General features: G+C 42.5%; 1 protein-coding gene and 10 non-coding genes across 11 annotated transcripts in view; 1 reads left to right on the top strand and 10 right to left on the bottom strand.

The window, feature by feature from the left end:
* Positions 1-370: 370 nt before the first annotated feature.
* Positions 371-444, bottom strand: trnan-guu (transfer RNA asparagine (anticodon GUU)). The gene has a single exon. It is a non-coding gene; the product is annotated as a tRNA-Asn (tRNA).
* Positions 445-689: 245 nt separating this feature from the next.
* trnan-guu (transfer RNA asparagine (anticodon GUU)) lies at positions 690-763 on the bottom strand. The gene has a single exon. It is a non-coding gene; the product is annotated as a tRNA-Asn (tRNA).
* Positions 764-1,045: 282 nt separating this feature from the next.
* On the bottom strand, positions 1,046-1,119 carry trnan-guu (transfer RNA asparagine (anticodon GUU)). The gene has a single exon. It is a non-coding gene; the product is annotated as a tRNA-Asn (tRNA).
* A 456-nt stretch (positions 1,120-1,575) lies between these two features.
* trnan-guu (transfer RNA asparagine (anticodon GUU)) lies at positions 1,576-1,649 on the bottom strand. Its single transcript has one exon. It is a non-coding gene; the product is annotated as a tRNA-Asn (tRNA).
* A 433-nt stretch (positions 1,650-2,082) lies between these two features.
* On the bottom strand, positions 2,083-2,156 carry trnan-guu (transfer RNA asparagine (anticodon GUU)). The gene has a single exon. It is a non-coding gene; the product is annotated as a tRNA-Asn (tRNA).
* Positions 2,157-2,447: 291 nt separating this feature from the next.
* Positions 2,448-2,521, bottom strand: trnan-guu (transfer RNA asparagine (anticodon GUU)). Its single transcript has one exon. It is a non-coding gene; the product is annotated as a tRNA-Asn (tRNA).
* A 462-nt stretch (positions 2,522-2,983) lies between these two features.
* Positions 2,984-3,057, bottom strand: trnan-guu (transfer RNA asparagine (anticodon GUU)). Its single transcript has one exon. It is a non-coding gene; the product is annotated as a tRNA-Asn (tRNA).
* A 433-nt stretch (positions 3,058-3,490) lies between these two features.
* Positions 3,491-3,564, bottom strand: trnan-guu (transfer RNA asparagine (anticodon GUU)). The gene has a single exon. It is a non-coding gene; the product is annotated as a tRNA-Asn (tRNA).
* A 291-nt stretch (positions 3,565-3,855) lies between these two features.
* trnan-guu (transfer RNA asparagine (anticodon GUU)) lies at positions 3,856-3,929 on the bottom strand. The gene has a single exon. It is a non-coding gene; the product is annotated as a tRNA-Asn (tRNA).
* A 288-nt stretch (positions 3,930-4,217) lies between these two features.
* trnan-guu (transfer RNA asparagine (anticodon GUU)) lies at positions 4,218-4,291 on the bottom strand. Its single transcript has one exon. It is a non-coding gene; the product is annotated as a tRNA-Asn (tRNA).
* Positions 4,292-4,824: 533 nt separating this feature from the next.
* The window catches only part of jmy (junction mediating and regulatory protein, p53 cofactor), a 27,362-nt gene continuing 5,103 nt past the window's right edge, over positions 4,825-27,083 (top strand). The window contains exons 1-9 of the mRNA XM_056403050.1: positions 4,825-6,188; positions 13,248-13,421; positions 22,055-22,205; positions 22,990-23,159; positions 23,680-23,845; positions 24,882-25,072; positions 25,184-25,261; positions 26,208-26,300; positions 26,409-26,952. Of these exons, the coding sequence (XP_056259025.1) occupies positions 5,337-6,188; positions 13,248-13,421; positions 22,055-22,205; positions 22,990-23,159; positions 23,680-23,845; positions 24,882-25,072; positions 25,184-25,261; positions 26,208-26,300; positions 26,409-26,952 (2,419 nt within the window). The 5' untranslated portion in view covers positions 4,825-5,336. The remainder of the gene's footprint in view (positions 6,189-13,247; positions 13,422-22,054; positions 22,206-22,989; positions 23,160-23,679; positions 23,846-24,881; positions 25,073-25,183; positions 25,262-26,207; positions 26,301-26,408; positions 26,953-27,083) is intronic.

Genomic DNA, 27,083 nt, shown 5'->3' with positions numbered 1-27,083 from the left:
TGGAAATCTTCTCCTTTAGACTTGAGAAAGGTATGGGTGTGTAGCAGCCGAACGCGTTAACCGATTGCTCCACAGAGACAGCTCTGTTTTATGTGGGTGTGGCCTTGAGCATCAATCCCCACCCACCGGCATCTGTTATGTTTACTATAATTTTTTTCCTTCTAGACCTCAAATTCCGTTTTGGAAATCTTCTCCTTTAGACTTGAGAGAGATATGGGTGTGTAATGTCGGGTATGTTATCTATGGAAATGTTTCCTATTCCTTCTTTGGAATCCATAGCTCTGCTCTTAGTTTCTTTAACCCTTCCCTCGCCCCACAGAGAGTAGGTTTTCCATTTATATGATGTATCCTTGTTAATCAAACTGTAAAACGTCCCTGGGTGGGCTTGAACCACCAACCTTTCGGTTAACAGCCGAACGCGCTAACCGATTGCGCCACAGAGACAGGTCTGCTTCAAGGGGGTGTGGCCTTGATAATCAATCCCCACCCACCGGCATCTGTTATGTTTACTATAATTTTTTTCCTTCTAGACCTCAGACTCCGTTTTGGAAATCTTCTCCTTTAGACTTGAGAAAGGTATGGGTGTGTAGCAGCCGAACGCGTTAACCGAGTGGCCTTGAGCATCAATCCCCACCACCGGCATCTGTTATGTTTACTATAATTTTTTTCCATCTGTTTCAACTGTAAAACGTCCCTGGGTGGGCTTGAACAACCAACCTTTCGGTTAACAGCCGAACGCGCTAACCGATTGCGCCACAGAGACAGGTCTATGTGGGTGTGGCCTTGAGCATCAATCCCCATCCACCGGCATCTGTTATGTTTACTATAATTTTTTTCCTTCTAGACCTCAGACTCCGTTTTGGAAAACTTCTCCTTTAGACTTGAGAAAGGTATGGGTGTGTAGCGTTGAGTATATATCACCAGTGATAATGTTTTTCATTCATTCTTTCAAATATATAGCTCTGCTCTTAGTTTCTCTAACCATTCCCTCGCCCCACAGAGAGTAGGTTTTCCATTTAGATGATATGTCCTTGTTAATGTAAAACGTCCCTGGGTGGGCTTGAACCACCAACCTTTCGGTTAACAGCTGAACACGCTAACCGATTGCGCCACAGAGACAGCTCTGTTTTATGTGGGTGTGGCCTTGATAATCAATCCCCACCCACCTGCATCTGTTATGTTTGCTATAAAGTTTTTCCTTCTAGACCTCAGACTCCGTTTTGGAAAACTTCTCATTTAGACTTGAGAAAGGTATGGGTGTGTAGCAGCCGAACGCGTTAACCGATTGCGCCACAGAGACAGCTCTGTTTTATGTGGGTGTGGCCTTGAGCATCAATCCCCACCCACCGGCATCTGTTATGTTTACTATAATTTTTTTCCATCTAGACCTCAGACTCAGTTTTGGAAGTCTTCTCATTTAGACTTGTCAAAGTTATGGGTGTGTAATGTCGGGTATGTCATCTTTCCTATTCCTTCTTTCAAATGCATAGCTCTGCTCTTAGTTTCTTTAACCCTTTCCTCTCCCAAAAGAGAGTAGGTTTTCCATTTAGATGATATGTCCTTGTTAATGTAAAACGTCCCTGGGTGGGCTTGAACCACCAACCTTTCGGTTAACAGCCGAACGCGCTAACCGATTGCGCCACAGAGACAGGTCTATGTGGGTGTGGCCTCGACCCTCAATCCCCACCCACCGGCATCTGTTATGTTTGCTAAAATTTCTTTCCTTCTATACCTCAGACTCCATTTTGGAAATCTTCTCCTTTAGACTTGAGAAAGGTATGGGTGTGTAGCAGCCGAACGCGTTAACCGAGTGGCCTTGAGCATCAATCCCCACCCACCGGCATCTGTTATGTTTACTATAATTTTTTTCCATCTAGACTTCAGACTCAGTTTTGGAAGTCTTCTCATTTAGACTTGTCAAAGTTATGGGTGTGTAGCATTGTGTATATCACCAGTGAAAATGTTTTTCATTCATTCTTTCAAATATATAGCTCTGCTCTTAGTTTCTCTAACCATTCCCTCGCCCCACAGAAAGTAGGTTTTTCATTTAGATGATGTATCCTGGTAATGAAACGGATAAAACGTCCCTGGGTGGGCTTGAACCACCAACCTTTCGGTTAACAGCCGAACGCGCTAACCGATTGCGCCACAGAGACAGGTCTGCTTCAAGGGGGTGTGGCCTTGATAATCAATCCCCACCCACCGGCATCTGTTATGTTTACTATAATTTTTTTCCTTCTAGACCTCAGACTCCGTTTTGGAAATCTTCTCCTTTAGACTTGAGAAAGGTATGGGTGTGTAATGTCGGGTATGTCATCTATTGTAATGTTTCCTATTCCTTCTTTCAAATCCATAGCCCTGCTCTTAGTTTCTTTAACCCTTACCTCGCCCCACAGAAAGTAGGTTTTCCATTTATATGATGTATCCTTGTTAATCAAACTGTAAAACGTCCCCAGGTGGGCTTGAACCAACAACCTTTCGGTTAACAGCCGAACGCGCTAACCGATTGCGCCACAGAGACAGGTCTGCTTTGTGTGGGTGTGGCCACGAGCATCAATCCCCATCCACCGGCATCTGTTATGTTTGCTATAAAGTTTTTCCTTCTAGACCTCAGACTCCGTTTTGGAAAACTTCTCATTTAGACTTGAGAAAGGTATGGGTGTGTAGCAGCCGAACGCGTTAACCGATTGCGCCACAGAGACAGCTCTGTTTTATGTGGGTGTGGCCTTGAGCATCAATCCCCACCCACCGGCATCTGTTATGTTTACTATAATTTTTTTCCATCTAGACCTCAGACTCAGTTTTGGAAGTCTTCTCATTTAGACTTGTCAAAGTTATGGGTGTGTAATGTCGGGTATGTCATCTTTCCTATTCCTTCTTTCAAATGCATAGCTCTGCTCTTAGTTTCTTTAACCCTTCCCTCGCCCCACAGAGAGTAGGTTTTCCATTTATATGATGTATCCTTGTTAATCAAACTGTAAAACGTCCCTGGGTGGGCTTGAACCACCAACCTTTCGGTTAACAGCCGAACGCGCTAACCGATTGCGCCACAGAGACAGGTCTATGTGGGTGTGGCCTCGACCGTCAATCCCCACCCACCGGCATCTGTTATGTTTGCTAAAATTTCTTTCCTTCTATACCTCAGACTCCATTTTGGAAATCTTCTCCTTTAGACTTGAGAAAGGTATGGGTGTGTAGCAGCCGAACGCGTTAACCGAGTGGCCTTGAGCATCAATCCCCACCCACCGGCATCTGTTATGTTTACTATAATTTTTTTCCATCTAGACTTCAGACTCAGTTTTGGAAGTCTTCTCATTTAGACTTGTCAAAGTTATGGGTGTGTAGCATTGTGTATATCACCAGTGAAAATGTTTTTCATTCATTCTTTCAAATATATAGCTCTGCTCTTAGTTTCTCTAACCATTCCCTCGCCCCACAGAAAGTAGGTTTTTCATTTAGATGATGTATCCTGGTAATGAAACGGATAAAACGTCCCTGGGTGGGCTTGAACCACCAACCTTTCGGTTAACAGCCGAACGCGCTAACCGATTGCGCCACAGAGACAGGTCTACTTTATGTGGGTGTGGCCACGACCATCAATCCCCAGCCACCGGCATCTGTTATGTTTACTATAATTTTTTTCCTTCTAGACCTCAGATTCCATTTTGGAAATCTTCTCTTTTAGACTTGAGAGAGATATGGGTGTGTAATGTCGTGTATGTCATCTATGGAAATGTTTCCTATTCCTTCTTTCGAATCCATAGCTCTGCTCTTAGTTTCTTTAACCCTTCCCATGCCCCACAGAAAGTAGGTTTTCCATTTATATGATGTATCCTTGTTAATCAAACAGTAAAACGTCCCTGGGTGGGCTTGAACCACCAACCTTTCGGTTAACAGCTGAACACGCTAACCGATTGCGCCACGGAGACAGGTCTACTTTATGAGGGTGTGGCCACGACCATCAATCCCCACCCACCGGCATCTGTTATGTTTACTATAATTTTTTTCCTTCTAGACCTCAGACTGAGTTTTGGAAGTCTTCTCATTTAGACTTGTCAAAGTTATGGGTGTGTAGCGTTGAGTATATATCACCAGTGATAATGTTTTTCATTCATTCTTTCACATCTTTAGTTCTGCCCTTAGTTTTTTTTAATCCTTTCCTCTCCCAACAGAGAGTAGGTTTTCCATTTAGATGATATGTCCTTGTTAACGTAAAACGTCCCTGGGTGGGCTTGAACCACCAACCTTTCGGTTAACAGCCGAACGCGCTAACCGATTGCGCCACAGAGACAGGCCTATTTTATGTGGGTGTGGCCACAAGAATCAATCCCCACCCATCTGCCCTTGTTACATTTAATATAATTGTCTCCATCTAGACCTCAGGCTGATCATTGATAATGTTTCTACCAGTCCTCTAATGTAATTATTAAACCAAAAGTGGTAGTAGTATTGGAATACTGCTTCCAAATTTATTCATACATCTATCCGTTTCGGAAAATATGGAGGTATGGGTATTAACTGTTGCGTATGTCAGTCCTGAAAGAGCCCCTAGTTTGTCTGTTCACACAATTTATATTGAGATAAATCTACCTCCATAATACTGCTGTGTAGGAGTTGTGAAGAGTAGCACAGTCTCCTAATATGACTTATATTATATTTTTTGTCAGAGAAGCTATATTGTCTTTTATGGTACTTTATAAAGCTACAGCAAACGTAATTCTCGTAAATTTCAAGAAACTTCGCACTTCCGATTTTCATCATGGGCCTGAAGGCAGCATCTGAACGGAGGGGGCAGGGTGCAGCAGTGAAATCCCTCCCCGGATTTGACAAACACGCACGCACCTTGACTGCTTGTAAACAGAAGCTCACACGTGACAGCGCGCGGCCGCATTGTCTGCTCGCGGACAAAGAACTGCACAGTTCACGATTATTGTTGTTACCGAGCGCCGGCGTCGGGCAGGTGAGCTGGCAGGTGCCATGACAACTGACGTTATATGCCCCGAAATGAAGCCGACTCTCCCGCTGCGTTTACACCGCGACGTCCGGTGAACTTCTTCATGTCTGGATCCCGAACCCGACGCTCCGGACGGATAACGACGTTAGCTGCGCTTTCGCCCGCTCGCACACAGCTGGGTAAACAAAGCTGGAAATCCTTTGTTTCACCGTTTTATTTTTCCCCGGTTTGTTCGTTTCTGCTCCGGCGGATTTCACTTTTCTAGCTGGCCCCGACCGTTAGCTGGCTAGCTGAAGCCTTTAGCGTCGACATCCGAATTGATTTTTTTTTTTTTTGCTAGCTAACCGTTAATCTACTCGTCTTTTTTTACTGGCTGGATGAGATGTCATTCACCATGGAGGACAACTTGGAGTCCGGATGGGTGTCCGTCCGACCCCGGGTCTTCGACGAAAAAGAGAGGCACAAATTTGCTTTTATTGTGGCCTGGAACGACATCGAGGGGAAGTTCGCCATAACCTGCCACAACAGAACCGTGCAGAGACGGGCCAATTTCCTTGACCCGCTCCTCGACTGTAGCCCCGCCGCCACTGCGCCTCCAGCCCCCGGTGCCTCGGTGGCAGAAAAACACACGTCGAGAAAAGATGAAGTCTGCCAAGCGGGCAAAGTTAGACCACACTCCGTCCCCAAAGGAAAACCCACAACGGATATGAAGGGTTTAAAAGTCGGGGGTTCACAGACTTTAGAGTGTATCAGCCATACATCGGGATCCTGGGATATTGTGACACCCAAGGTTATAGATATCGAGATCCTGGACCCCGTGGATGCCCTCCTGTCTCCGGATGATTCAGACCCAGGGGACCGTGAGAACAGCGGCCGCGAGGACTTCAGCTGGGCCGGGCTGTTCTCCTTTCAGGACCTGAGGGCAGCCCACCTCCAGCTGTGCGCCGTCAACTCGGACCTAGAGCCATGTTTACCGTCTTTCCCGGAGGAGCAGTACGGAGTGTGGACAGTGCTCTTCGGTGCACCCGGGATGTCACCGCGGGAGACGGAGGCCCTGTGCTACCAGCTGCAGGTGTACCTGGGTCATGCCCTGGACACCTGCGGCTGGAAGATCCTCTCACAGGTGCTTTTCTCCGAGAGCGACGACACGGAGGAGTACTACGAGAGCCTGAGTGAGCTGAGGCAGAAAGGCTACGAAGATGCGCTGGAGAGGACCAAGAGACGCATGCAAGAGGTGAAATTTATCATCTTTATTCATGTAGTTTGAAGAGAAGATGTTTGGTGTATGAACCAAGGATGTGAAGTCTTTGGTAAATGATTTTTAGTGAGTTTATAAAACCACATATACACTCTTTACAAACACGTATTTCAGTTTCCCCAAAAAACATTAAAAACATTAGTTTAAAAATGTTTTTGCATATGATTTTAGCAAAAAATGACTAGAAAATCTGCAGTACTGTTTTTCTAGACCTCTGACCTTGTGCAAAACTCATGTATGCACCATAAATGAATAATGTTTTTATTGTAAGATGCATCCATCCATTCATTCATCCATTTTTTTTGCTACTCAGCAGTTGGTCAGATAAAACAAGACAGCTGAAGATGTCACTTTGGGATGTGAGAAACTATAAATGGCACATATTATAGATTGAATATTATTGTCTAAGAAATAATTTGCAGATTAATCAACAATGTAAATACAAATAAGTTGTAGCAAGGAGTATTGATAAAAAAATGTGATATGGATTTAAAAATACAACAATTCAAGGCTGGTTCTGCTGGTTTACATTACATACATATACCTTTTCATACTTTGTCCAGTGTGATCATGAAAAGGGTGTTAAATTACTTTCTAATGTGATTAAAATGTCTTAAGTGTAACTTGGTGGCAGCAGAAACCCTGAGACTGGTCCCATACAGAATGTAGTTTCCAGAGTATAATTATGCCTCATGGTCGGCTCATTCTCCTCCTCTTCCTTTGACCCCCCCAACCCCCCCACCCCTCCTCCTGTGATAAACCATCTGTTGCTGCACGTTCACAGGCCTGTAATATGAGCGGGTCTGGCCAGACATCACACTCCAGTTGGCTGAGCAGTTTGAAGGGAGTTGCACAGAAACATGGGAGAACAATTAGAGGTGGAGTCCCAGAAATGACGTGTCACCACCACAGCTGTTGAGGCTGTTCCAGTGTTAGTCCACATAGCTGAAGACATATAAGTAGCTCAACAAGCATGTGAGATGCTGCCTTATATTTTCATTTTTGTTTGTAGCACATGTGTCATATGTTACCTGGTTGTTAGATCAGACAAGATGAGTGAGCGACAAACCCGACTAGAGCATTGTGGACACTGCTATGAAGTCTAAATAAAACCAAGGTCATGACCAGTGTGTGTTTGAGAGGAGACAAAGCCTCAGCCAAAGTCTTTCACCTTCTTTGTTGCGTTGTTCGACAGATTGACACACAAAGCACAAACAGCTGGGGAAGGGCTCGGTCCAACCAGGAAGAAATTATTTTAATGACATAATGTCTCACTCACACACTCAGAGGCCACTTTATTAGGTACGCCGGTAAAATCTGATGCAATCCAACAAAACAGCTCAGCCAGAAAGTTCATTTTTTGTTCACGTCTGATTGACAGTCAGGGAAATATTATGTATATGTTTATTACTGACCATTCTAAGTAAATGAGGACTGTACAGGTGTACCTAATAAAATGACTTGGCCGGTGAATGTAACAGAGCTCTTCTTGCACACATCTTTTAAAGGAGATTGTGACCGTTTTGTTCCGCTCAGTTTTATCAAAATTACACACAGATTTGGCTGAATTCAGTGTAGAAAATGTAGGATCTTGCGGTTAGTCAGTGGGGAGTTTCCTGGATTGTTTTTGCGGCTGGGAAAATATGTCAAAACAAAGAAGATAAGAGAGGTCAAGTAATGTGACTGTCTGCATGTGAGGACGTCACAGTGGTGTTGAAAATGGCTCAAATCATAAACGGTAGTAAAGCTCAGATGAGTCAATTAATCTATTTGTTTATTAGCAGAAAATTATTCAGTTGTTTCTCAAATGTGAGGATTTGCTGTTTTTTGTTTTGAACTGTTGGTCAGACAAAGAAAAAGCAATTTGAAGATGTCTTCTTGGGCTCTGGGAAGTGATGATGTCCAATTGTCGTTATTATCTACAAAATGATTAGTTGATTAACTGTAAATGGAAAATAATTATTAGCTGCAGCCTTGGAAAGCAGCAGAGACAAAACCGTCTTCATGTCCCGTAAAAGGCAGTTGGTTTTGAAGTGTGTTTTTTAATATTTGGTCCATGCTCTTTACATAAATGGAAGAACAAACTCCAAATTAGAAACACATCATAATATAATGCAAACCAGCTCAACCGCTAACAACTACAGCCTCTGAAGTTACCACAGGCTTTAATCAACACCACTCTGCCATGGTGTCAACAACAACAACAACAGAGCTAGTGTTTATTACAAGGCAGTTTTATTAGATTGCACGTGCTTCCATTTTCCCAGTCACTAAGTCCATGCTTGATAAACCTTGACTGTAGGTAATGTAATAAGCAGAGCGCTGACCTGGACCCAGTGGTTAGGAGGCCAGAGTCGAGCACGTGGAGAGAAGAAGAAAAGGAGGACACATGAATGTTTTACTTCTAAATGAGAGTTTTACTATATTTCACCTTTAAGTTACAGTTACAGCAATGATAGCCGTTAAAGCAAAACAGCCCAAAATGTCCTGGTTTCATATAAGAGTTAACTGAATATCTGTTAATGGAATAAAACAAGCTATCTAAAGCACCTCATGTGCTGTGGGAAGTCATCCAGAGCCTGGCCTGGTTGTTTGGTGTGCACGGAGCAGGTGGAGAATCACTGCTGTGCCCTCACCACAGCCTTTCACATGATGCAGCCTCACTCTCCAGACCCCGTGATGTGTGATGATAACTGGGCCAAATATGCAGAAGGACTGAGTGTGGACAACACTCATCAGATGTGGGGCAAACATCTGTCAATCATTCACCGCAGACTTACAATATTTTCCTTATCTGTGGTCTGTTGTTAAAGAAAAACAGGTTACCTACAGTAAATCTGACACGTTGTAAGCTAATAGTTACACGTTAATGGCTCTGCTCTTTTCTTTGTTGTAATGATAATGTAAAATCTATGAAAACTGATGAAACATTAACTAAACTGATGCCTTGCACCTCAGTGTTTGCTATCAAACATAAGGGTGTGAGTGCAATCTAAACCTGGCATTTAAAAGCTGCCAATTAACATTAATTATTGCAGTAATTATTTTCATCATAGGTTAATCTGTTGACTCTAAGTGAACAATTGGTTCTTGTAGTCAGTGTCTTGCATGCAGGAGAAATGTGCAGGTGTAAAGACCTGAGTGACTTTGACAGGAGCCAGATCGTTATGGTAACACGAGGTCACGCGAGGTCAGAGCACCTCGAGGCTGGTGGTGTCCTCCTGGTCAGCAGTGGTGGGTGTCTGCTGACAGTGATCTGAGGAAGGACAAACCACGTCTGGTCTGAACCGACAGAAGGTTTACTGTGGCACAAGTCGCAGAAAATGTTCATGATGTTTAAGGGAGGAATGAACAAACACTTCATCACACCCTGCTGCGTCTGTACTGCCGCAGACTGGTCACAGTGCTCATGCTGATCATCATCAGTGTAACCACTGTACACAATCAAACCACATTAGTCTAAACGATTTGTGGCTGCAGGTCTGAGTTCATTTGATTCAAAGGTGGTGACAGCTCTGCAGAGAACCTTGTCATTGAGTTGTATTTCTGAGGGAGATTTCCCTTTTTAGACTTTGCTTTGTTTTTTCGCGGCTCTTAAATAGCGTTCAGCTTCAAATGAGCTTTTAAACAGAGCGTCTGCTCAGATCCCAGTCGAGGCGTGTTCCTCCTGTCAGATATTTCAGACAGACAGAGAGAAGTACTCCAACGAGACAGAGCAGATTTAGCACCGACAAACTGGAAGAGTCGGTCCTGATGACAGGGCTGAAACTCATATCGCTCAGAACGTCCTGTAATTATGTTCTCATTACACATTGGCGTTCTTTCTGTATGTAGAACAGCTAAATTTAGAACAAGAACATTTATTTTTTTTGATCACATCTTTCAAGTAAGTTTGAAGTGAGAGATAAGTACATTTAATGTTAAACTCACTCCTTTATTTTGCCAATTTTTAAATTCAAGATCAAGTTCAGTATGAGACCAAATTTGCTGCTTTTATTAAATTAAATACTAATAAAAGTCAGGGCCATGAAATCACCAGGAAGTAAAGTAACAAAAATTGTACAATAAAAATGAATTGATTCATCCTTTAGTGTAGGAAATGTCAAAAATTTGTAAAATAAAAGAATCCCACTCACAATTTCTCTGAGACCAAGATGACGTCCTCAGATTCCTTTTATTTTTGTTGAACCAGCAGTTCAAACCTGAAAGATTTTCAGTCTAAAAGCATCAAATCATCATAATGGAGGAGCAGAGATTAGTGAACGTTGTGCATTCTTCCTTTAAAAAAATAAAAAATTACTGAAACAAGTAAACGTTTATCAAAATAGTTGCAGAATCATTTTGTGTTGATCAACCCATCGATTCAGCAGCTCATCGTTTCTGCTCTATAATAATAATATGAAAGATAAAGTATGTAAAATATTAAGAGGCAGTTCAAAGTAAACGGTGTCTAGGAGTCTGTATGTTGCCTTTGGCTGTAGACTGGATCTCTGGATGGTCGTTTCCTGACAACATTCAGTAACAAATGTTTGATTGGAAACTATTATTTTGTGAAACGATAACAGGATTCCACTGAAAATCAATACATTTTTTTTTAAATTACCCTCCCACTACACTGAGCCTGCGGAGACTCAACATTATCAGTTAATCTGCTGATTATGTTCTTGATATCATTCAGTTTCTAAAATGTCTGAAGAAGATAAAAAATTTCCCATCACAGATTCTTGACTCATTGAAGTTGCTTATTTTTTCCTTCCATCAGCCCAGAACTTGAAAATATTCAGTTTATAATCACTTACGACAAAGAAAAGCAGAAATCCTCCCAGTTTGGGAATGTTTGGCATTTTTGTTTTTGTTTAATTGAGTAATAGTTTTATTCTTTTTAACGATAAGATGTGTAATCCTGCTGCCTTTTAAGTGCCGGCTCAGCAGCTCTCACACTGAGCAGTCTCAGGCCCTCTGGCTCTCATCAACAAATAGATTTGACTATGTAAATAAAGTTACAGCGGGAAATGAGAGTGTTGCATTATTTAAAAAGAACTGCTGTGTCTTCAAAGGAAGCAGTGAAAGACAAGAAAAGGCCCGTCCAGTGTCAGTGATTTTATTCTGAAATTCTCCAGTTCTTCTGTCTCTAAAAGTTTTGTTTGAATCCAACTTTATAAGTTAAAAAAAAAAAAGTCTCATAAACAGCAAAGCTCTTCTTCGCTGGTGCCCAGGCAGGAGCCGGCTCATTTAGCCCGGGGGTTTTCCTGCCTGGCTGCGACTGCAGGGGCAGGGGAGTCGGTGCACAGTTGGTCAGTGGTTACCACGGAGACGCAGGCCCAAGGTAAACAGTAGGAGCAGTGTTCGAGCTGAATCGTGCAGTGTCTACCCCAGATCCCAACGTGGAGGGCTTCGGAAAAGCAGCCTGCAGTTCATATAAGAGTCTCTATTCATATCTATAGAGAGAGGAGCACTTTATCCAGCGGAGATTGGGTGGTGGTACATTTCAATATTATCTGAGGCAGAAGTGAAGGAGGAGTATTGTGCCGTGTAAATCGGAGCCACTGGTTTCTGAGAGCCGGGATGTGAATTGTGTTTGTGTGTACAATAGCTGTTTTGATAGCGTTTATCTCAGGAACAACGAACAGTCTGTGGACGGCTGGACATATGGTATGAATCAGCAACAGTTGGGGCCAATTTATTCTCATTGTACTGCGCTCCAACAATGTACTTTATGGTATCACTCCTGACCACACACACCAGTGAGGCTCTCTCACACTCTTATACTCTCGATTTCTTTTCCCCCTTGAGCTTTAAAAGAGCTTTTGTTTGGGACACATTGTAATTGTGAAATAGTCAGAACCCCACTACACACTAAAGCTCAGTTTGGCCAGTAAACTTAGCAACACTATCATCATACTCTTTTTTAAAATTTTTTTAATTTATAATTAATCTTTTTAAATAAGCTGTATTGCTGTACACTTGACAATAAAGTTTGTCATTTTGATATGGAATCAGCTGCTCAGTTGGATGTTTGAAGGAGAAGTCTGATCATATTTATCCCACAAACATGAACTTCCTGTGTAGCCATGTGCCATTTACCTCCATTGTTGTCCAGAAACTTTTAAAAACGCATCAGTGCACACTTGGTGACATGTCCGTTCATCACCATGACTACGGGCACTGTAGTTTTGAGTCGTGCTGCTGTTAATACTCTTTAGATCATTAAATATGCAGCTGAAAGTAGTCCCCAACAAATGAACGATTTACTTCTGCGTGAGTGGAAAAACTGCGACCAACAATTCCTTTCATTATCAATTAGTCTGATTACTTTCTCAATTAATTGTTTAATTGTGTTGGAAAATCCCTTTATAATCTCCTTTAACCCAAGTTGACGTCTTCAGGTGTCTTGTTTTGTCTGACCAACAGACCAAACAATATTCAGTTTACTGTCACAGAAGTTTCAGAAAACCAGCAAATATTGACATGAGAAGATGGAGCCAGTGAAAGACCAACTGACAATTAATCAATGAATTGTTTAAGCTCTACTACAAACTGCAGTCGGTCAACTACAGTTTAAATTTTAGGTGTTCAGTAAGAATCGCAGGTGTGGTGCCACCAGACTGAGACAATGTTGGTAGAACTGAAACGATAATCAATCAATCAGTCAATCAATCAATCAATCGTTTCAGTCATTTTTTAAGCAATAATAGTGAAACTATCAAATATTTGCCGATTCCAGTGAGAATTTGCTGCTTTTCTTAAACTGTATATTTTGAATGTTTTAGACATTTTAAGTCGTCGCCTTCTGCTCTGTGAAGCTGTGATCGAAATTGTTTGACAATTTTTTAATGTTTAGTAGACTAAATGATTAATTGATAGATCAAAAAAAAAATAATTGCAGATTAAACGATGATGAAATTACTCATTGATCGCAGCCCTAAGTGTTGGTTTTGGTCTTTCCTTGAAGTGGACTATATTGCACCGTGTGGATGTTTTCATGCACCAGTTTCCCAGCTCCATCTTTTCCTCTCTGTGTGTGTTTCGTCCCAGGTGCTGGACAAGCACAAAGCCATGGACAGCATGGTGGAGCTGCTGCAGGTTTACCCTGAGGAGGACGAGGCGTACGGAGAGCTGCTGGAGGCAACAACTCAGCTATACCACTACCTGCTGCAGCCGTTCAGGGACATGAGGGAGCTGGCAATGTTGCGCAGACAGCAGATTAAGGTAACACACACACATGCACACACACACACACACACACACACACACACAGTCAGATACAAATACCATCTGTTTTAGGGCTTGATTTAAGTAGGTTTAGACCTCGCTGTGGCCGGCTAACTGGTCTGTCCTGGAACACACTTTGACTTGTGTCAGGCTGCCTCTTCACCACAGTGAACTCCACCAGTTACAATGCTGTCGTTGTGGTTCGGCGGTTTTAAAAGCCAGGGTCAGTGCTGGGAAATGAGCCCTGAACCACTGCATGGTAAAGTCCTTCACTGAGCCCGCCCCTCTAAGCCCACTGTAATGACATTAGCATTAGATGCTGAGGCTACATGCGGCTGTGATGGTGTAGTGGCCGATCTGTGCTACCCTGTAGCTTTGCATTCGGGGGCTGTGGAGGGCAGAGGATCAGCCAGAGAGGCTTTTTCTCCCCAGCCCAGAGCGGCTTAACAACCAGCATAAGTATTATTACAGCAGCCACTAAACCACTCAGTAATTCTGCAGCCTCAGCACACTCTTCTGTTTTCCACATTCTTCCTCCACTCCATCTTTGTTGTTTTTCTTCATTAGAGGCTTGAAAAGGGAAGTAAATCCACGGGCTAATCTCTACTGTCTCACAGAGCTGGGTTTGGTGTGAACACACGCCCGGTCGGGTCAATAGGTCACAGTTCTACTTTGCTCAGCAGCCCAGCAGGAGGACGTGACATACAGTCACATTAAAGGGATTTCTGAACAAATGCAACAAATTTTCTAACTACAAATATTAATTTCACACCGTAAAACAGCAGTAAATCCAACAACAAAACCAGACTGAAGATTCATTACATTGGCATCATTTATCAATGTTACCAGGTCACCCAGACCTCACAGAAACATACATAGCCAGTTCAACTAGTTGGAAATGCCACTTCTTTGTGCTGGTTTATAGACGTGCATACCTTGAACAGCAGTGGCTAATGAAGTACAGTATGCAGGTGTGTTTGTGCTCAGACCTGATAGAGATTGTCTGACGTACAGAGCGGCTTCACTGCTGCCAGCAAAAAGCTGTGCAAATGACATCAACTGTAGATGATGATGATCATTACTGTGACACAATCTACAGCCTGAGAACAGATTGGTTTCCACTATGAAAGAAACAAAATTTACTACAACAAGGGCTACAACAAGTTTTTTTTTTAGCTTGTATTTGTTTACATTTTGGCAAATTGGCACCATTAAAAGATGCCAAATTAGCTATTAGCACTTCATGTTTGCAGTGTTTCCATGGACGTCCAGACAACTGTCACTGGATGACTGTGATTCATAAGAAAACTTAAAAACCTGATGATTCTCAGGCAAAATTTGGAGGTTTTTAAGATTTATGGACGGGATCAGGGGTAATATCCTGATGATATCCTTGTATCATGTCTGTGTGTTCCTGTTTCACTCTGCGTAGACGTTTTGCTATGATTGATGCAAACCGCTGCCAAACTTGGCCAAAGTCCGGTTCTTGTTACCCTTAGTTAGATGTTATGTTAACTGGACACATGCTGTCCACGTCTCTGTCTCCGTCTTTCTTTCTCTCAGTCATTCACCCTCTGTGGTGTTGTGAGTACTTTCCCTTCTCTGAGCTACATTCCTCACACAGCATGCTCCTCCAGCATCGTGTCACTGACTGCTAAGCATTATGATGATGTTCGGGCTCTTGGGTGGGTGTTGATTTAAGTAAGTAGCACTTTTTCTTGAGTCTGGTGATCTTATATATTATTGTTATTATCAATGAATCCCATGAAGGGACAAAAAAACAACAGTGAATTGATTTTACTAACAAGTGTGAACCCAAAGCCTCATTGATCTTATTCCTCTGAGCCGTAGAGCTCCATTGACACAAACACAAACAGGAAATGACACAACAACACTGTCAAGATGCAACTCAGGTATCTCACTGCCAATTAAACTTCACAAATACAAACTATCCTAAAGAGCACTGAATTCAGCTTCCTTAAATCAAGGCCTTTAGAAGGTATTTACAAAAATATGAAATATTTTCTCTCGCTTTTATTTTTGTTTCCGTCCATCACTGAAAATATTTAATTTACTATTGTAAAAGACCGAATGTTTGACACTTTTGCTTTTAATAGTTTCAGATTTCTTTTTGATGAACTAATCGATCAATCGTTGAAGATATGAAAATTATAAGTTACTTTTAATTGGGTAATCCATCCATTTACAGCTGCTTATCCAGATCCAGGTTGCATCAATTTAATTCATTTTATCATCAGGAATGATTGTTGTATACAGCTGGGAGGCACTGAATATGCACTCACTTATTTTGTCACTTTTCCAGCGTGAACACGCTACATACAAAAAAAAACAAATTGTGTGGATTTGGGACAAGATATAAACACTTTTATTTGTTTCTTGTGGGTCCAATAAGGTTATAGAACTCAAAACAAGAAGTGTTTCTCTCCTGATGTTTCTTTAACCTGCAGACTTATCATCTGGCTTGTTTTTGACACGCTTGTATGCCTCTTTCTGAGAATCTGAACTCAGTACGATGAAGTTTCCAGCTTTACCACCTGCTCCCCTCAGGGCGACCCAACAGCTGAAAACAAAGCTGTATGCAAATGAGACCTTGATGCCGGCAGAGGCGGTTGGTTTCTCCTAAACTGACGAGTCAGGGGATCATGAGAGAGATTCTCTCCGTTGTGAAGAGAGGGCGTTGGGAATGAGGACACAGGATACTGAAATTTACATGCAGTTTGCATCTGACTTGATGTCGCAAAAGGTGAGGTGAAAAAGATGAGAGCAGAAGCTGAGGATCAGTTGCTTGCCCATTACACCACGGTGCCTCGAGCTGCAAGATAAACTGTTCTAATAAAGTGGAGTTCAGGTTCAATCATGTCGACCATGTCGGCTTCAAACTGAAAAATATCTTTACATCAGGAGTTTATAGTGTTTTATAGCTTTGGTATTGTGTTCACAGAGGCTGCACAGGATGAGTTTTACAGTTCAATAGGGCAACAGCTAATGGTTATTTTTATTATTGATTGATCTGCTGAGTATTTTCTCAATTCAATGGTTCATCAATCAATCGTTTGGTTGATTAAATGTCAGAATATAGTGAAAAAGGTTCTTCCAGACATGCCTTGATGCGTGGTGAAGTTTGACACAAATTGAAGTCTGACCAAGAAAAAAAAAAGGAATCTGAAGATATTTATAAAAATACACAATATTTATTGTGAAAATAAAGTATATTCTATCACATCAGCCCCGATTGTTCACTACAAAAATAAACATTAAGGCTATATAGGCCTTCAGATAAGATGAAAAACTGACAATTACGTGCGCTCTAAAACTATATGTATTTTTGACTTTGTTGCTTTAACTGTCCCGACTTCTCAGACTTTAAGAACTGAGTGTGTGAGAAATTAATCGATTAGCAATAGTTGCCAATTATTTCTCTGTTGATCAACTATTCGACTAACCGTTGCAGCTCAGCACGGTGATCATTCAGCTGTATGTTTTTTTCCACTCGACTCATTTGTAAACATCTCATTTCAACTGAATCGGTGAGCGACGCAGCAGATGGACAGATGAATGAATGATCACCTGAAAGAATCGACAACAAAGGGTGTCGAGTGTTTTGGTGAATGGTGCATTGTGGGAAAGCCCTATTACATGTCAGAGCGGTGTGGCGCAGGTGTCCTGTTGCCTGGAAGGTCAGAGTCCAGCCATGAATTAAAAATGTGATTTCTCTGTCTGAGATAGTTTTGTAACTCAGTGAGCTCCAGTTACCGTTTCACATCCACTGTAGCGTCACATGGCAACGGTTGTCACGGTGATCCCTGAAACACCTGCTGTGTTCACGTGCATCATGTAGCATAATAAGCAAATTAAGTGATTTGATGAGCTGGATTAGAGTAAACCGTCGGGCTGGATGGATCCCATGATTCAATCTGATTCTGATTCACAAAGTTCAGAATCAATTTATTTAGATTCAGTTCAATTCTAGATGATTCAGTCCAGGTGATAAAAAACAGTGTTGTGTAAAACAATGTTCAGTATTTATCCTGGAACTTAAATTCTGCAACATTAAACAAGTGAGCATCACTGTTGTTTCCTTGGATATAAAAATGTGTAAAATGCACATTATAGAATAAATTGTAAACAAACTTCCTGGTTATAAAACTGTGGATTTATTTTCCTCATGTATTCAGTTTGTCTGTAACTAACTATTATTATCAGTATTGATTAAACTGCAGATTATTTTCTTTTTCATTATCTTTCTATAAAATGTCTGAAAATACTGAAAAATACCGGTTACAATTTTCTAAGGCCCAAAATGTCGTCATCAGACGTCTTGTTTTTGTGCGACCAGCAATCCAAACCGAAGGTGTCGAGTTTACTTTGATGTAGGACAAAGAAAAGCTGGAACAAGAAGACTTGTGGCATTTATGCTTGAAAAATGGCTGAAATGAGCAACCAATTATTGCTAATTGACTAATCAGTTAATCAACTGACTGATAAAGCTCTAGACGTGATTCACAAAAACTACATTTACATCATCTGTACAAATTGATGGTGTAATTAGAGCCAAAACAGTTAGTTGATTCATTGATTAGTTGGTGAAAAGAAAAATAAGCGGCAACTTGTTTGATGATCGATTAATCGTTTGTGTCTTTTAAGCAAAAATGCAAAAAAAAAAAAAAATGTTTTGTTGACAATAAGAAAAATACAGAATATTTAAAAACTTTCTGCCAGTCGTCTCAACCTTTAACTCAGTCGACCCCTAGCTGCAGTTTCCTGATTAAAAACTGCAGAGTATCTAACACTGTGTTACTCACAAAAAGGCATTTATGTGCTATTTTGACCATATGAGATAAGGAGACAGTATCCATGCTCTAATCCCACCACTTCACCGCGGGAACCTGCGTCACTTCTATTTTCAGTGAGTCCGTCACGTCTGTGTTTTGTCACCGACAGCTGTGAACCAGAGGTGATAAAGGAAGTCGCTCAGTTACCTCAGTAACCTCCGCTGCCTCCAGAGGAGCGGTAACAAAACAAGTTGGTGGATGACTTCAAAACAGATACCACACTTCATTATGTAGTTTCACAGACATCCTAACATTCACAGTGCCTTTAACGCACCGTGCAGATCAAATACACAATGACTGTGGAGGATACGCGGCTCACAATCAGCATGTAGACGAAAAGCAGTGAGCTCATCTCTCCTCAGTCTGTCTCACTATGTGATTAGTGGTGATGCATGAATGGACTTGTGCTGTGTCATTCAAGAGGCAGAGATTAGGTCAGGTGACCAGGTCACACCAGGAGGCAACAGTTAGGAGGGAAAGTGCTTCAGCAGGTGACATATCAGAGATGATGGAGTTGATACAGGTGGAGATGACTCTCTCTGTGATACTCCGTCATGTCATCCTGCCGTTATTATTCGCCCTGGTGTTTGAACGTGATATTTAGTCTCACCTGGGCAAACGTCCAGTTCTTATGGAAACGTCACTTTGCCTGTTCGTAGAGCAGCTTTAGAGGTTTATGTTAAACCAACTCACTTTAATTAGTTTTGCTTCTTTCTGCATTTTGGTGAAATAGAGATTTATTTCAGTCTGCAAAAAATAGCAAAAAACAAAAAAGCAGTTGCTCCCAACAACAACAGAAGAGAGAAAACCAGACCAGTGCAGCTGTCCTCTTTATAAAACACAAACGTGTTTGACATGTATGACGTATAACACAGTGAAGTTGCATTGTGGGTAATGTAGGCACCAAGTTTTAACAAGGAAGAAGAATGTGTGTAAGAAAAAAAGTTCAGCTGCATCAAATTTGATCGTCTTTGTTTTTAACTGTCGTGAGTTTTACAGTGTTGCGAGTGCTCTGTGAAATGTATATTCCCCAAGACACGTAGTTTTTCTTTACCTACTTTAATTTACTTTTGACTTGATATGTGATATTTATGTTTTTAAGAACGAGTTTAGAGGCTTTTATTTAATAAACGGTGGATTAACGGTGGTCCAAAAATTGGATTTGTTTAATATTATATTCCCCTGTACTTCCTGACAGTATGTGACATGTTGGAGCGTATGTGAACGTTTACTGGAAAACAGATGATGCATTTTACCAGTCGTGTGCATAGCTGCATTCTGCTTTGCATAAAACCAGTCTGACACAGTGACAGTCAGGGGCCAGTTTGACACAGAGATGTTTGTGCTGTAGTTTGATTTGTCACAGGGGTCAGCGGGGACAAAGTAAACTTCGACAACAACATGCAAAAGGAAAAGTTCTGCAGCAGATGTTTTTAAAAGCCCCCAGTGTCACAGACAGTGTGACATGTCGCCAGGTCTGATTGATCTGCTGAGGTTAAATCTCTCTTCCATTTGTCTCAGTGTGGGTGTTAACGACAGGACTGTTGTCAGATGTGTTCACATGTAGGTGCAGCTCTTAACTTGTGTAGGTCCTGTGCTGTATTCTTTCTGCTGAAGGATACCTGAACTGTGAGATCATGGCTGAAAGGGACCCAGTTAAATTTTTACTTTTAATATCTTCTTTCTCTTCCTGCTTCTCTCATTCCTGAAGTTAGTTTTTTTTTTTTCCTGTCTGGTCTCTGATGTAATCTCTCCTCCCCCACTCGCTCCCGGTTTCACCCCAAAAACCACTCCCTGTTCTTGTGCCTCACGTGCAGACACACACACACACACACACACACACACACACACACACACACACACACACACATACACACACACACACACACACTCACACTCAGTACAAAGCGCTGAGTATGCTGGCTAACATAAATCAGGGCCTTTGAGGTTTGTTGGTGATTACTATGCTCTTGTTTACGTTCGAGCACCTACACACATCTGTTTTACATTGAGATATTAATATATGAGCGTATGTGCACGAGGGCCCTCACAGGGAGTTTGGTCTGTGTACATTTTGTTCCTGGGGGTTGTATTTCTCAGTCGACTCCCAGGACAGGACTCCACGTGGCACAGCTTTTTCTCTGTTTCTCACTCTCTTCACATGGCCTGACACGAGCAGCTGAGCTGAGACACAAACTCTGGTTGACATGTGACGTTCTGCCACAGGATGAAAACTCCTTCCTCTGTTTCTTTTTCATTTTGTTTTACAGTTACTTTTTTTTTTTTTTTTCATCTTTTAAACCAGCCCAGTAGGACACTGGGTTAGTGTCACTGTAAACATAAACATGCACAGACATGCCTGTGGCCACTGCTCACTGTTACCGCCATCTGCTGTAACCGGCTGGTATTACAGAGCGCTGCATCACTGAGCCTCACCAGGGGGTTTCAGACTCTGAGGTGAGAGAGACAGGTGCATGTTAGATCTAAAAACAAAGCTCATGGAGGCAGTGAAGGTGCTGAAACTGTTAGTACCTGTTTACAGAATAACACAGCTTCTTCTCAGAGTCCGAGCTCGGTTTAATGTGAAAACACAGGCGTGATGCACATAAAACCTGTTTGCATAAATTTGTGAAAATTACATTTATTTATTTTTGAAGTGAAAAGAAATGAATACCTCACCTGCAGCAAACTGCCTTTAAAAATAGCTTTTCTTCAAATGTTAATATACTGTTTCGTGGAAAAAAGAAAGTGATTGCAGAATATGCACAAATTAGGGCACCCTACCAACGCTGATTGTTCTCTTTTCCGTTGCTAACAAAAGCCTGATGTTAGTGGGTTTTTCGACCAGTGGAAAAGGGGCTTAATTCAGTGCTAAGTAATCCCCCCACCCCTGGCAAATACCACAGCTTGCAAACGCCTACGGTTGTGTGTCAGTTTATTTTATTTAACCTTCATTTTACCAGATTTGTTCTGCTGCAGAAACCAGCCTGTTTTCACCTTCACTGCAGGACGTCTGCCTCCAGAACATTTAGTGTTATCCGTTCTTCCCTCTGTGCAGTGTTTCCTGTGACACACCGCCGCACAGCAGAATATTTCCACTCTCATGTTTAACGGTTGCCAAAGAGGGTGGGGAGGTTACTAAGTACTGATTTAGTAGGATACCCAAACTTCGGTACATGCCACATGAAATAAAAACTAACATTAACATTTGAAGAAAGGCCACATTTTCACTTTTCACTGTGTAATTTTCCCGGCAGGTAGAAATACAGCTGTATTTTTAGATTCACTGACACTGAGGATGATCTGCAATCGTCCGTAAATCTACTTAGAAATCAGAGAAGAAAAGATTCTCCTTAAAGCTGCAAAACTTGTCTGTAAATCACCGTTTTTAAGGTCAAAGTCATCCAGTGATACTTGTCTGTACGTCCATGGACACACTGCAAACAGGAGCCTCTCAGTTATTTCAGCAAACTTTTAATGGTGCAGGTTGGATGTAAACAATTCCAGGCCCACAGTGATAAACTCACTGAATCCATGGCAACGTCATACTCGCTGTCTGAATCCCCTGAACCTGTCTGTGATTATTTGCACAGAATAACAGGACCGACAAAATTAATTTATATAAACTGTTGTCATGTGACACATCACATGCAGTATAGTGTATATGTAGTATAATATTTAGAAACCCCTGCTCCACACTGACTGAACTTTGTTACCTGTGCTGATGCAAATCCTGATCAGCTGACCTACCTTAACGACCTGCTGTAACCCCGTCAGATCTCCCTGGAGACAGAGCGCCTGGGTCCTCGTCGCGTGGACGGCCTGAGGAAGGAGGATGAGGAGTGGCAGAAGAAGGCTCACGCCGCCGTTCTCTCCATACAGGACCTGACCGTCAAGTTCTTTGAAACCACGACCCGGGCTCAGAAAGGTAAACACAGACTGGAGGCATTTCCTGTCTTTATGAAGCAGCGTGGGGCTTCGTCTCTGCTACGACCTTTGACCCTTTGAATTGAGTTGTTTACTCCATAACAAGGTGCAGTTAACAAACCGTGCAGACCTCATTTTAAACCAACATTCATCTCTGACCTCTCACATACTAGAGTGAGAGTCCCTCTCTCTCCAAAAGTATTTTAATCCCCAAACCATCTCAGCTATGCAGAGAAACATGTCAGCCGACGGCTGTTTAGGCTTCACTGAAGGTTTCACTGAGCTGCACTTTGCACACTCTGCTGTTCAATCGATTAATCGATCAGTCTAGAACAGCAGTTCCCAACCTTTTCCAGCTCGTGGCTCCACTTGAAAATCTCAAAAATACTGACGGCCCACATTTGACCTCGGAACAATACAGCACCGAAATCACATGCGCTTTCTTCTTTAATGATAATCAAAGAATGAATTTAATTCTTCCTGTTGCTAAAAAAAGGAAAATATAGTGAAAAATGTCCATCACAGTTTCCTAGAGTCCAAGCTGACGTCTTCAAATGTCTCGTTGTGTTTCACCGACAGTCTAACAGTCAGAGATATTCAGTTTATAATGATATAAAACAGAGAAATCCTCACGACACCTGAGAATTTGGGCATTTTTCCTTTTTGAAAAAGACTCAAGATGATGACTTGGTATCAGAATAGTAGCCAATTAATTTTGGGTTCATCCACTAATCGACAGATCGATCGCTCTAGTCCATTTCTGAGAATCTGTGTATGTGTTGCAGCTCTGTATGAGCGTATGCGCGCCGACCAGAGGAAGTTTGGTAAGTCGGCGTGGGCCGCAGCCGTCGAGCGCATGGAGCGGCTGCAGTACGCCGTCTCCAGAGAAACTCTCCAGCTGATGAGGGCCAAAGAAATCTGCCTGGAACAGAGGAAACACGGCCTGAAGGAGGAGGTAACACACGACACACTGATGCCTCTCAGTGATGTAGACGAAGACGTGTGTGTGTGTGTGTGTGTGTGTGTGTGTCAGTGTCTGGTGTGATTTTAAAGAGCCGGTGATGCTCAGTGAGGTTGTCAGAAGTGAGACGAGTTGAGTGAGTTAAGGGGGGAAAAAAGTGAGATAATGGCTGTTAGAAAAGTGACCTCATGACTCAGACATCCTGTAATGGAGTCAATAACATCCTGGTGCACAGCAGTGGAAATGACTCATTGGGAATGACTGTTGGGGTCAAATGTTTGTTTTACATGTGAAAATCACGAACTGCAATATACCTGCTTTAAACTGAAGTGCTGCAGCTCAGGAGAGAGGAAAACTGCCTCAGGTTCAGTTTCCACTGGGACACGTGTTAAAAACAGATGCACAGTCGGGTATCGCTGCAAACCACGGTGGAAAATCACCCAGGCTGCAGCGAGCACACACACCCTTTACCCTGTGGAAGAGTAATAATGTGATCCTGTGGCTGTGGATTTAGATGCAGAGTCTGCAGGGTGGGGAGGACGCCATGCTGCGTCTGGACCAGCTGGAGGCGCTGTACTACGAGTTACAGCTGCAGCTGTACGACATCCAGGCCGAGGTGCTGCGCTGTGAGGAGCTGCTGCTCACTGCTCAGCTGCAGAGTCTGCGCAGACAGATGACAGGTGAGCAGCTGCTTTGTTTTTGTGACTGTAGTGTTCAAGAACCAGCTACCAAAGATATGTTGTAAAGGTTTCCATCAACAAGTTTTTCATCAGAGAACATGTTCCACATCAACTCTTTAAAAACCAAATTTAAGTGAATTTTTCAGGTTATTTATTTATTTGACAGAGAAAATGCAATTTAACACAGTTTCAAAACAAGGCATGAAACTAATGTGTTGCACAACAAGTTCATAACTGTTGCAAATGCTAATTCTAATTAGCTATTGCTAATTCTCGACTCCTGTCCCGACATAAAAAAATGTTTGTTTTGTGTTAATGTTAAAGATTAACATTGGACAATATATGCTGTTCAAAATCCAGTAGCATTGACATTAAATGAGATCTCTGAATTAAAGCTGAAACTAATGATTCTTTTCATTATCAACTCATCTGCTGATTTATTTTTTGGGTTACATTTTTAAATCTACTTTTTTTTTTGTCTTTAAAATACCTTTTTGTTTTTGTTTTTAAAAGTGAGATTGACATTTTCTGTCTCTCCTTGTCTTTATTCTGCTTGTTTTGATTCACAGTTTAAAACCCAAAGATTCACTTAACTGTCAAGTGGCAAAGAGGAGCAGGAAATCTTTAAATCTGAGAAGCTGAAATCAGATATTTTAATATTTTTGCTTGAAAAATAAAAAAACATCTGATTTCAGTTTCTCAACTTTCAAAATAGTTGCCAATAAATCTTCTGTTGATCAAATAATTATTGCAGCTCTACTGTGAATCTTTATTTTTTACAAAACGAGTCTCAAACAGCTGTAGTTTCTAAAGAGCTGCTGCATCAAATGATTTATTGATTTTACTACTTTACGCTCCTTCAGATAAAAAGACAGTAAGAAAACATTCAATTTAAACTCAAACAGCAGCAGCTAAATAAAACTTATAATATAGATAATATAATAAAATAAAACACCAGCACCAGCGTCGCTCATTAACAGGTCGTATCTCCTGTATGAGGCGGCGTTTTGATGCATCTGTCCTGATGTTGTCTCAGAGCGACAGGACGAGGTGGTGTACTACGACGCCTTTGAGAGCCCTGACGCCATGAAGGGAGTAGAAGACCCTGCGACGCCGCCATCCCCCCTCAGAGACGAAGAGCTGGGCGTCCTGCAGCAGAGGACACGGCAGCTCGAGGCCCGCCGCGGCCGCATCACCGCCAAAAAAGTCTACCTCAAAAACAAGAAGGTAAATGCTGACCATCAATGACGAGGTTGGGTTTTGGCGGCTCTTTGAAGACAGCTCTGGGAAAGTGCAGCAGACTTATGTTTTTTCTTGTTTGTTTGTTTTCTTTCATAGGAAATCTGTATCGTCAATCACAACCAGAAGATTCAGCAGCGCCAAGGTGACGGCAGTTCTCTTCAGACACTGCAACAGGTGAGACCCAAAGATTTATTAGTCTGTAGCTGCATCTGACAAACTGTATGGACCATATATGAGCTTTTCCATATTTACTACACTGTTAAATACAATAAAGAGGGTTTAAAAGCTCTGTCAAGCAGCAGGAGGACGGGGTTTTTAAGGATACTCGCCCCAGAGTCGAGCCACGAGTTGCTTTCTTGAGGTGGACACAAGGTGACGCGTGATGGGAGCCATGTCTGGTTGTTGTTATAGAAACGCTTTGTTCAGCTGCCAGAGGAAATGTTTACCACAAGGATGTTTAACTGGGACAGAGAGAGAGGTCACTGCAGTGTTGTCTCTTTCTGACTTGTGTTTCATTTTCAGAGTAATAATAAAAAAAGATGAAAGTTTTCTGAGGAATAATGGTAAAGCTGAGAAATCAGATCCAAATCAAAGACGGTGGAGGTTCTTGTTCACTCAGTTGAGACCTGGTAGTGAACATCTGGAAGACAGATGTGACAGATGTTCCTGAAAAGAAGCTTTGTTTGTTTATTTACCAATGATCTTGGTGTTGAGGATGAATTTCATGTTGTATTTTCTTGCACCAGTGACCTGAGGAATCATCTGCTTGAAGTTTGATTAGCTCTTGCTTGTTGGGAGGATGTATGTTGGATTTACTCTTGATTTCTTTATAATCTAATTTGCCAATCGATCATTTTGTTTGCTGTTGTTTGGAAGCAGACCAAGGCCCCAGTTTTCAAGTGGTCTGAGTCCGGTGGTTTCGTCCACACTGGAGCTGGATTGACTGTTTTCACAGCAGCTAAATCAAACCGCACTGAGAGTTAGTTTGTACCGAAACCGAACAGTTTGGACGTGAAAGCACCTTTTAAATAAACATATCAATCCATCAGTAACTTGAAGAATTAGTAACTCGGCAGAACCTAAAAATAATTACATCACATCTTCTCTGTTTCGTGATAAGGGAGAAGCTGAAGACGATGATGAAGCCAAACGAAACGCCAGAGTGAGTCAGGAGAGGCAGAGGACTCTGGACAGACTTCGCAGCCTCAAACAGGTGAGAACTCAGACGCCCACAGACCAGAGTTCAACCGGTCTCTTCTGATGACGACCACTTCTCTCTGAATCCACATTCACTTTGTCTCCCCCCCTCCTCCCCCCACAGCGTTACCCAGGTCAGGTGACCCTGAAGTCCAGCCGGCTGCGTCTCAGTCAGACTCACAGTCGGAGGAGGGCGGGACAGCAGCCCATCACCCAGGCAGCCAGCGTTCAGACCGACTGTATCTCCGACCTCCCACAGCTCTCTGCCCCTCCCCCACCCGACGCCTGCAGCTGTGACAGCGTCTCTCTACCAACCATTGACCTCCAGAATCTCGACTCCTCGCCTCCCTTCCTCTCGCTGCCTCCCCTCTCAGCTTCCCCGTCTGTTCTGTCACTGGGTCCTCCTCCTCCTCCACCCCCTCCTCCTCCTCCTCCCCCGCCTCCCCCGCCCCCTCCACTGCCCCCTGCCTCAGAGGACCAGCAGCAGGGTGAGGACGGGGAGAAGAACCCCACAGGAAGCCCGGCGCTGCAACGCACATGCGAGTCCGAATCCTCCTCGCTGCCCCTGGCTCCATTTTCCCCTCGGTTCTTCGACAGCAGTCAGCTGCTGACGGCGAGGAAGAAGCTGAGGAAGACGTCCTCGCTGGACTCCTCACAGTGGAGGAGAGGTGAGGAGGAAACTCACCGTCCTTATTTTATCATATCAAATTAAAGGCGTTTGATTTAAACTAATATTCCTTAAGATTTCAGTCCTGTACTAAACGGTCTAACGCAGTTTAAGGTTAACCGTGGCGTCGGT

The sequence above is a fragment of the Seriola aureovittata genome, chromosome 18 (genome assembly GCF_021018895.1).
Source record: "Seriola aureovittata isolate HTS-2021-v1 ecotype China chromosome 18, ASM2101889v1, whole genome shotgun sequence".
NCBI classification, from domain to species: Eukaryota; Metazoa; Chordata; class Actinopteri; order Carangiformes; family Carangidae; genus Seriola; species Seriola aureovittata.
This window is presented reverse-complemented; position numbering and strand designations above follow the sequence as displayed.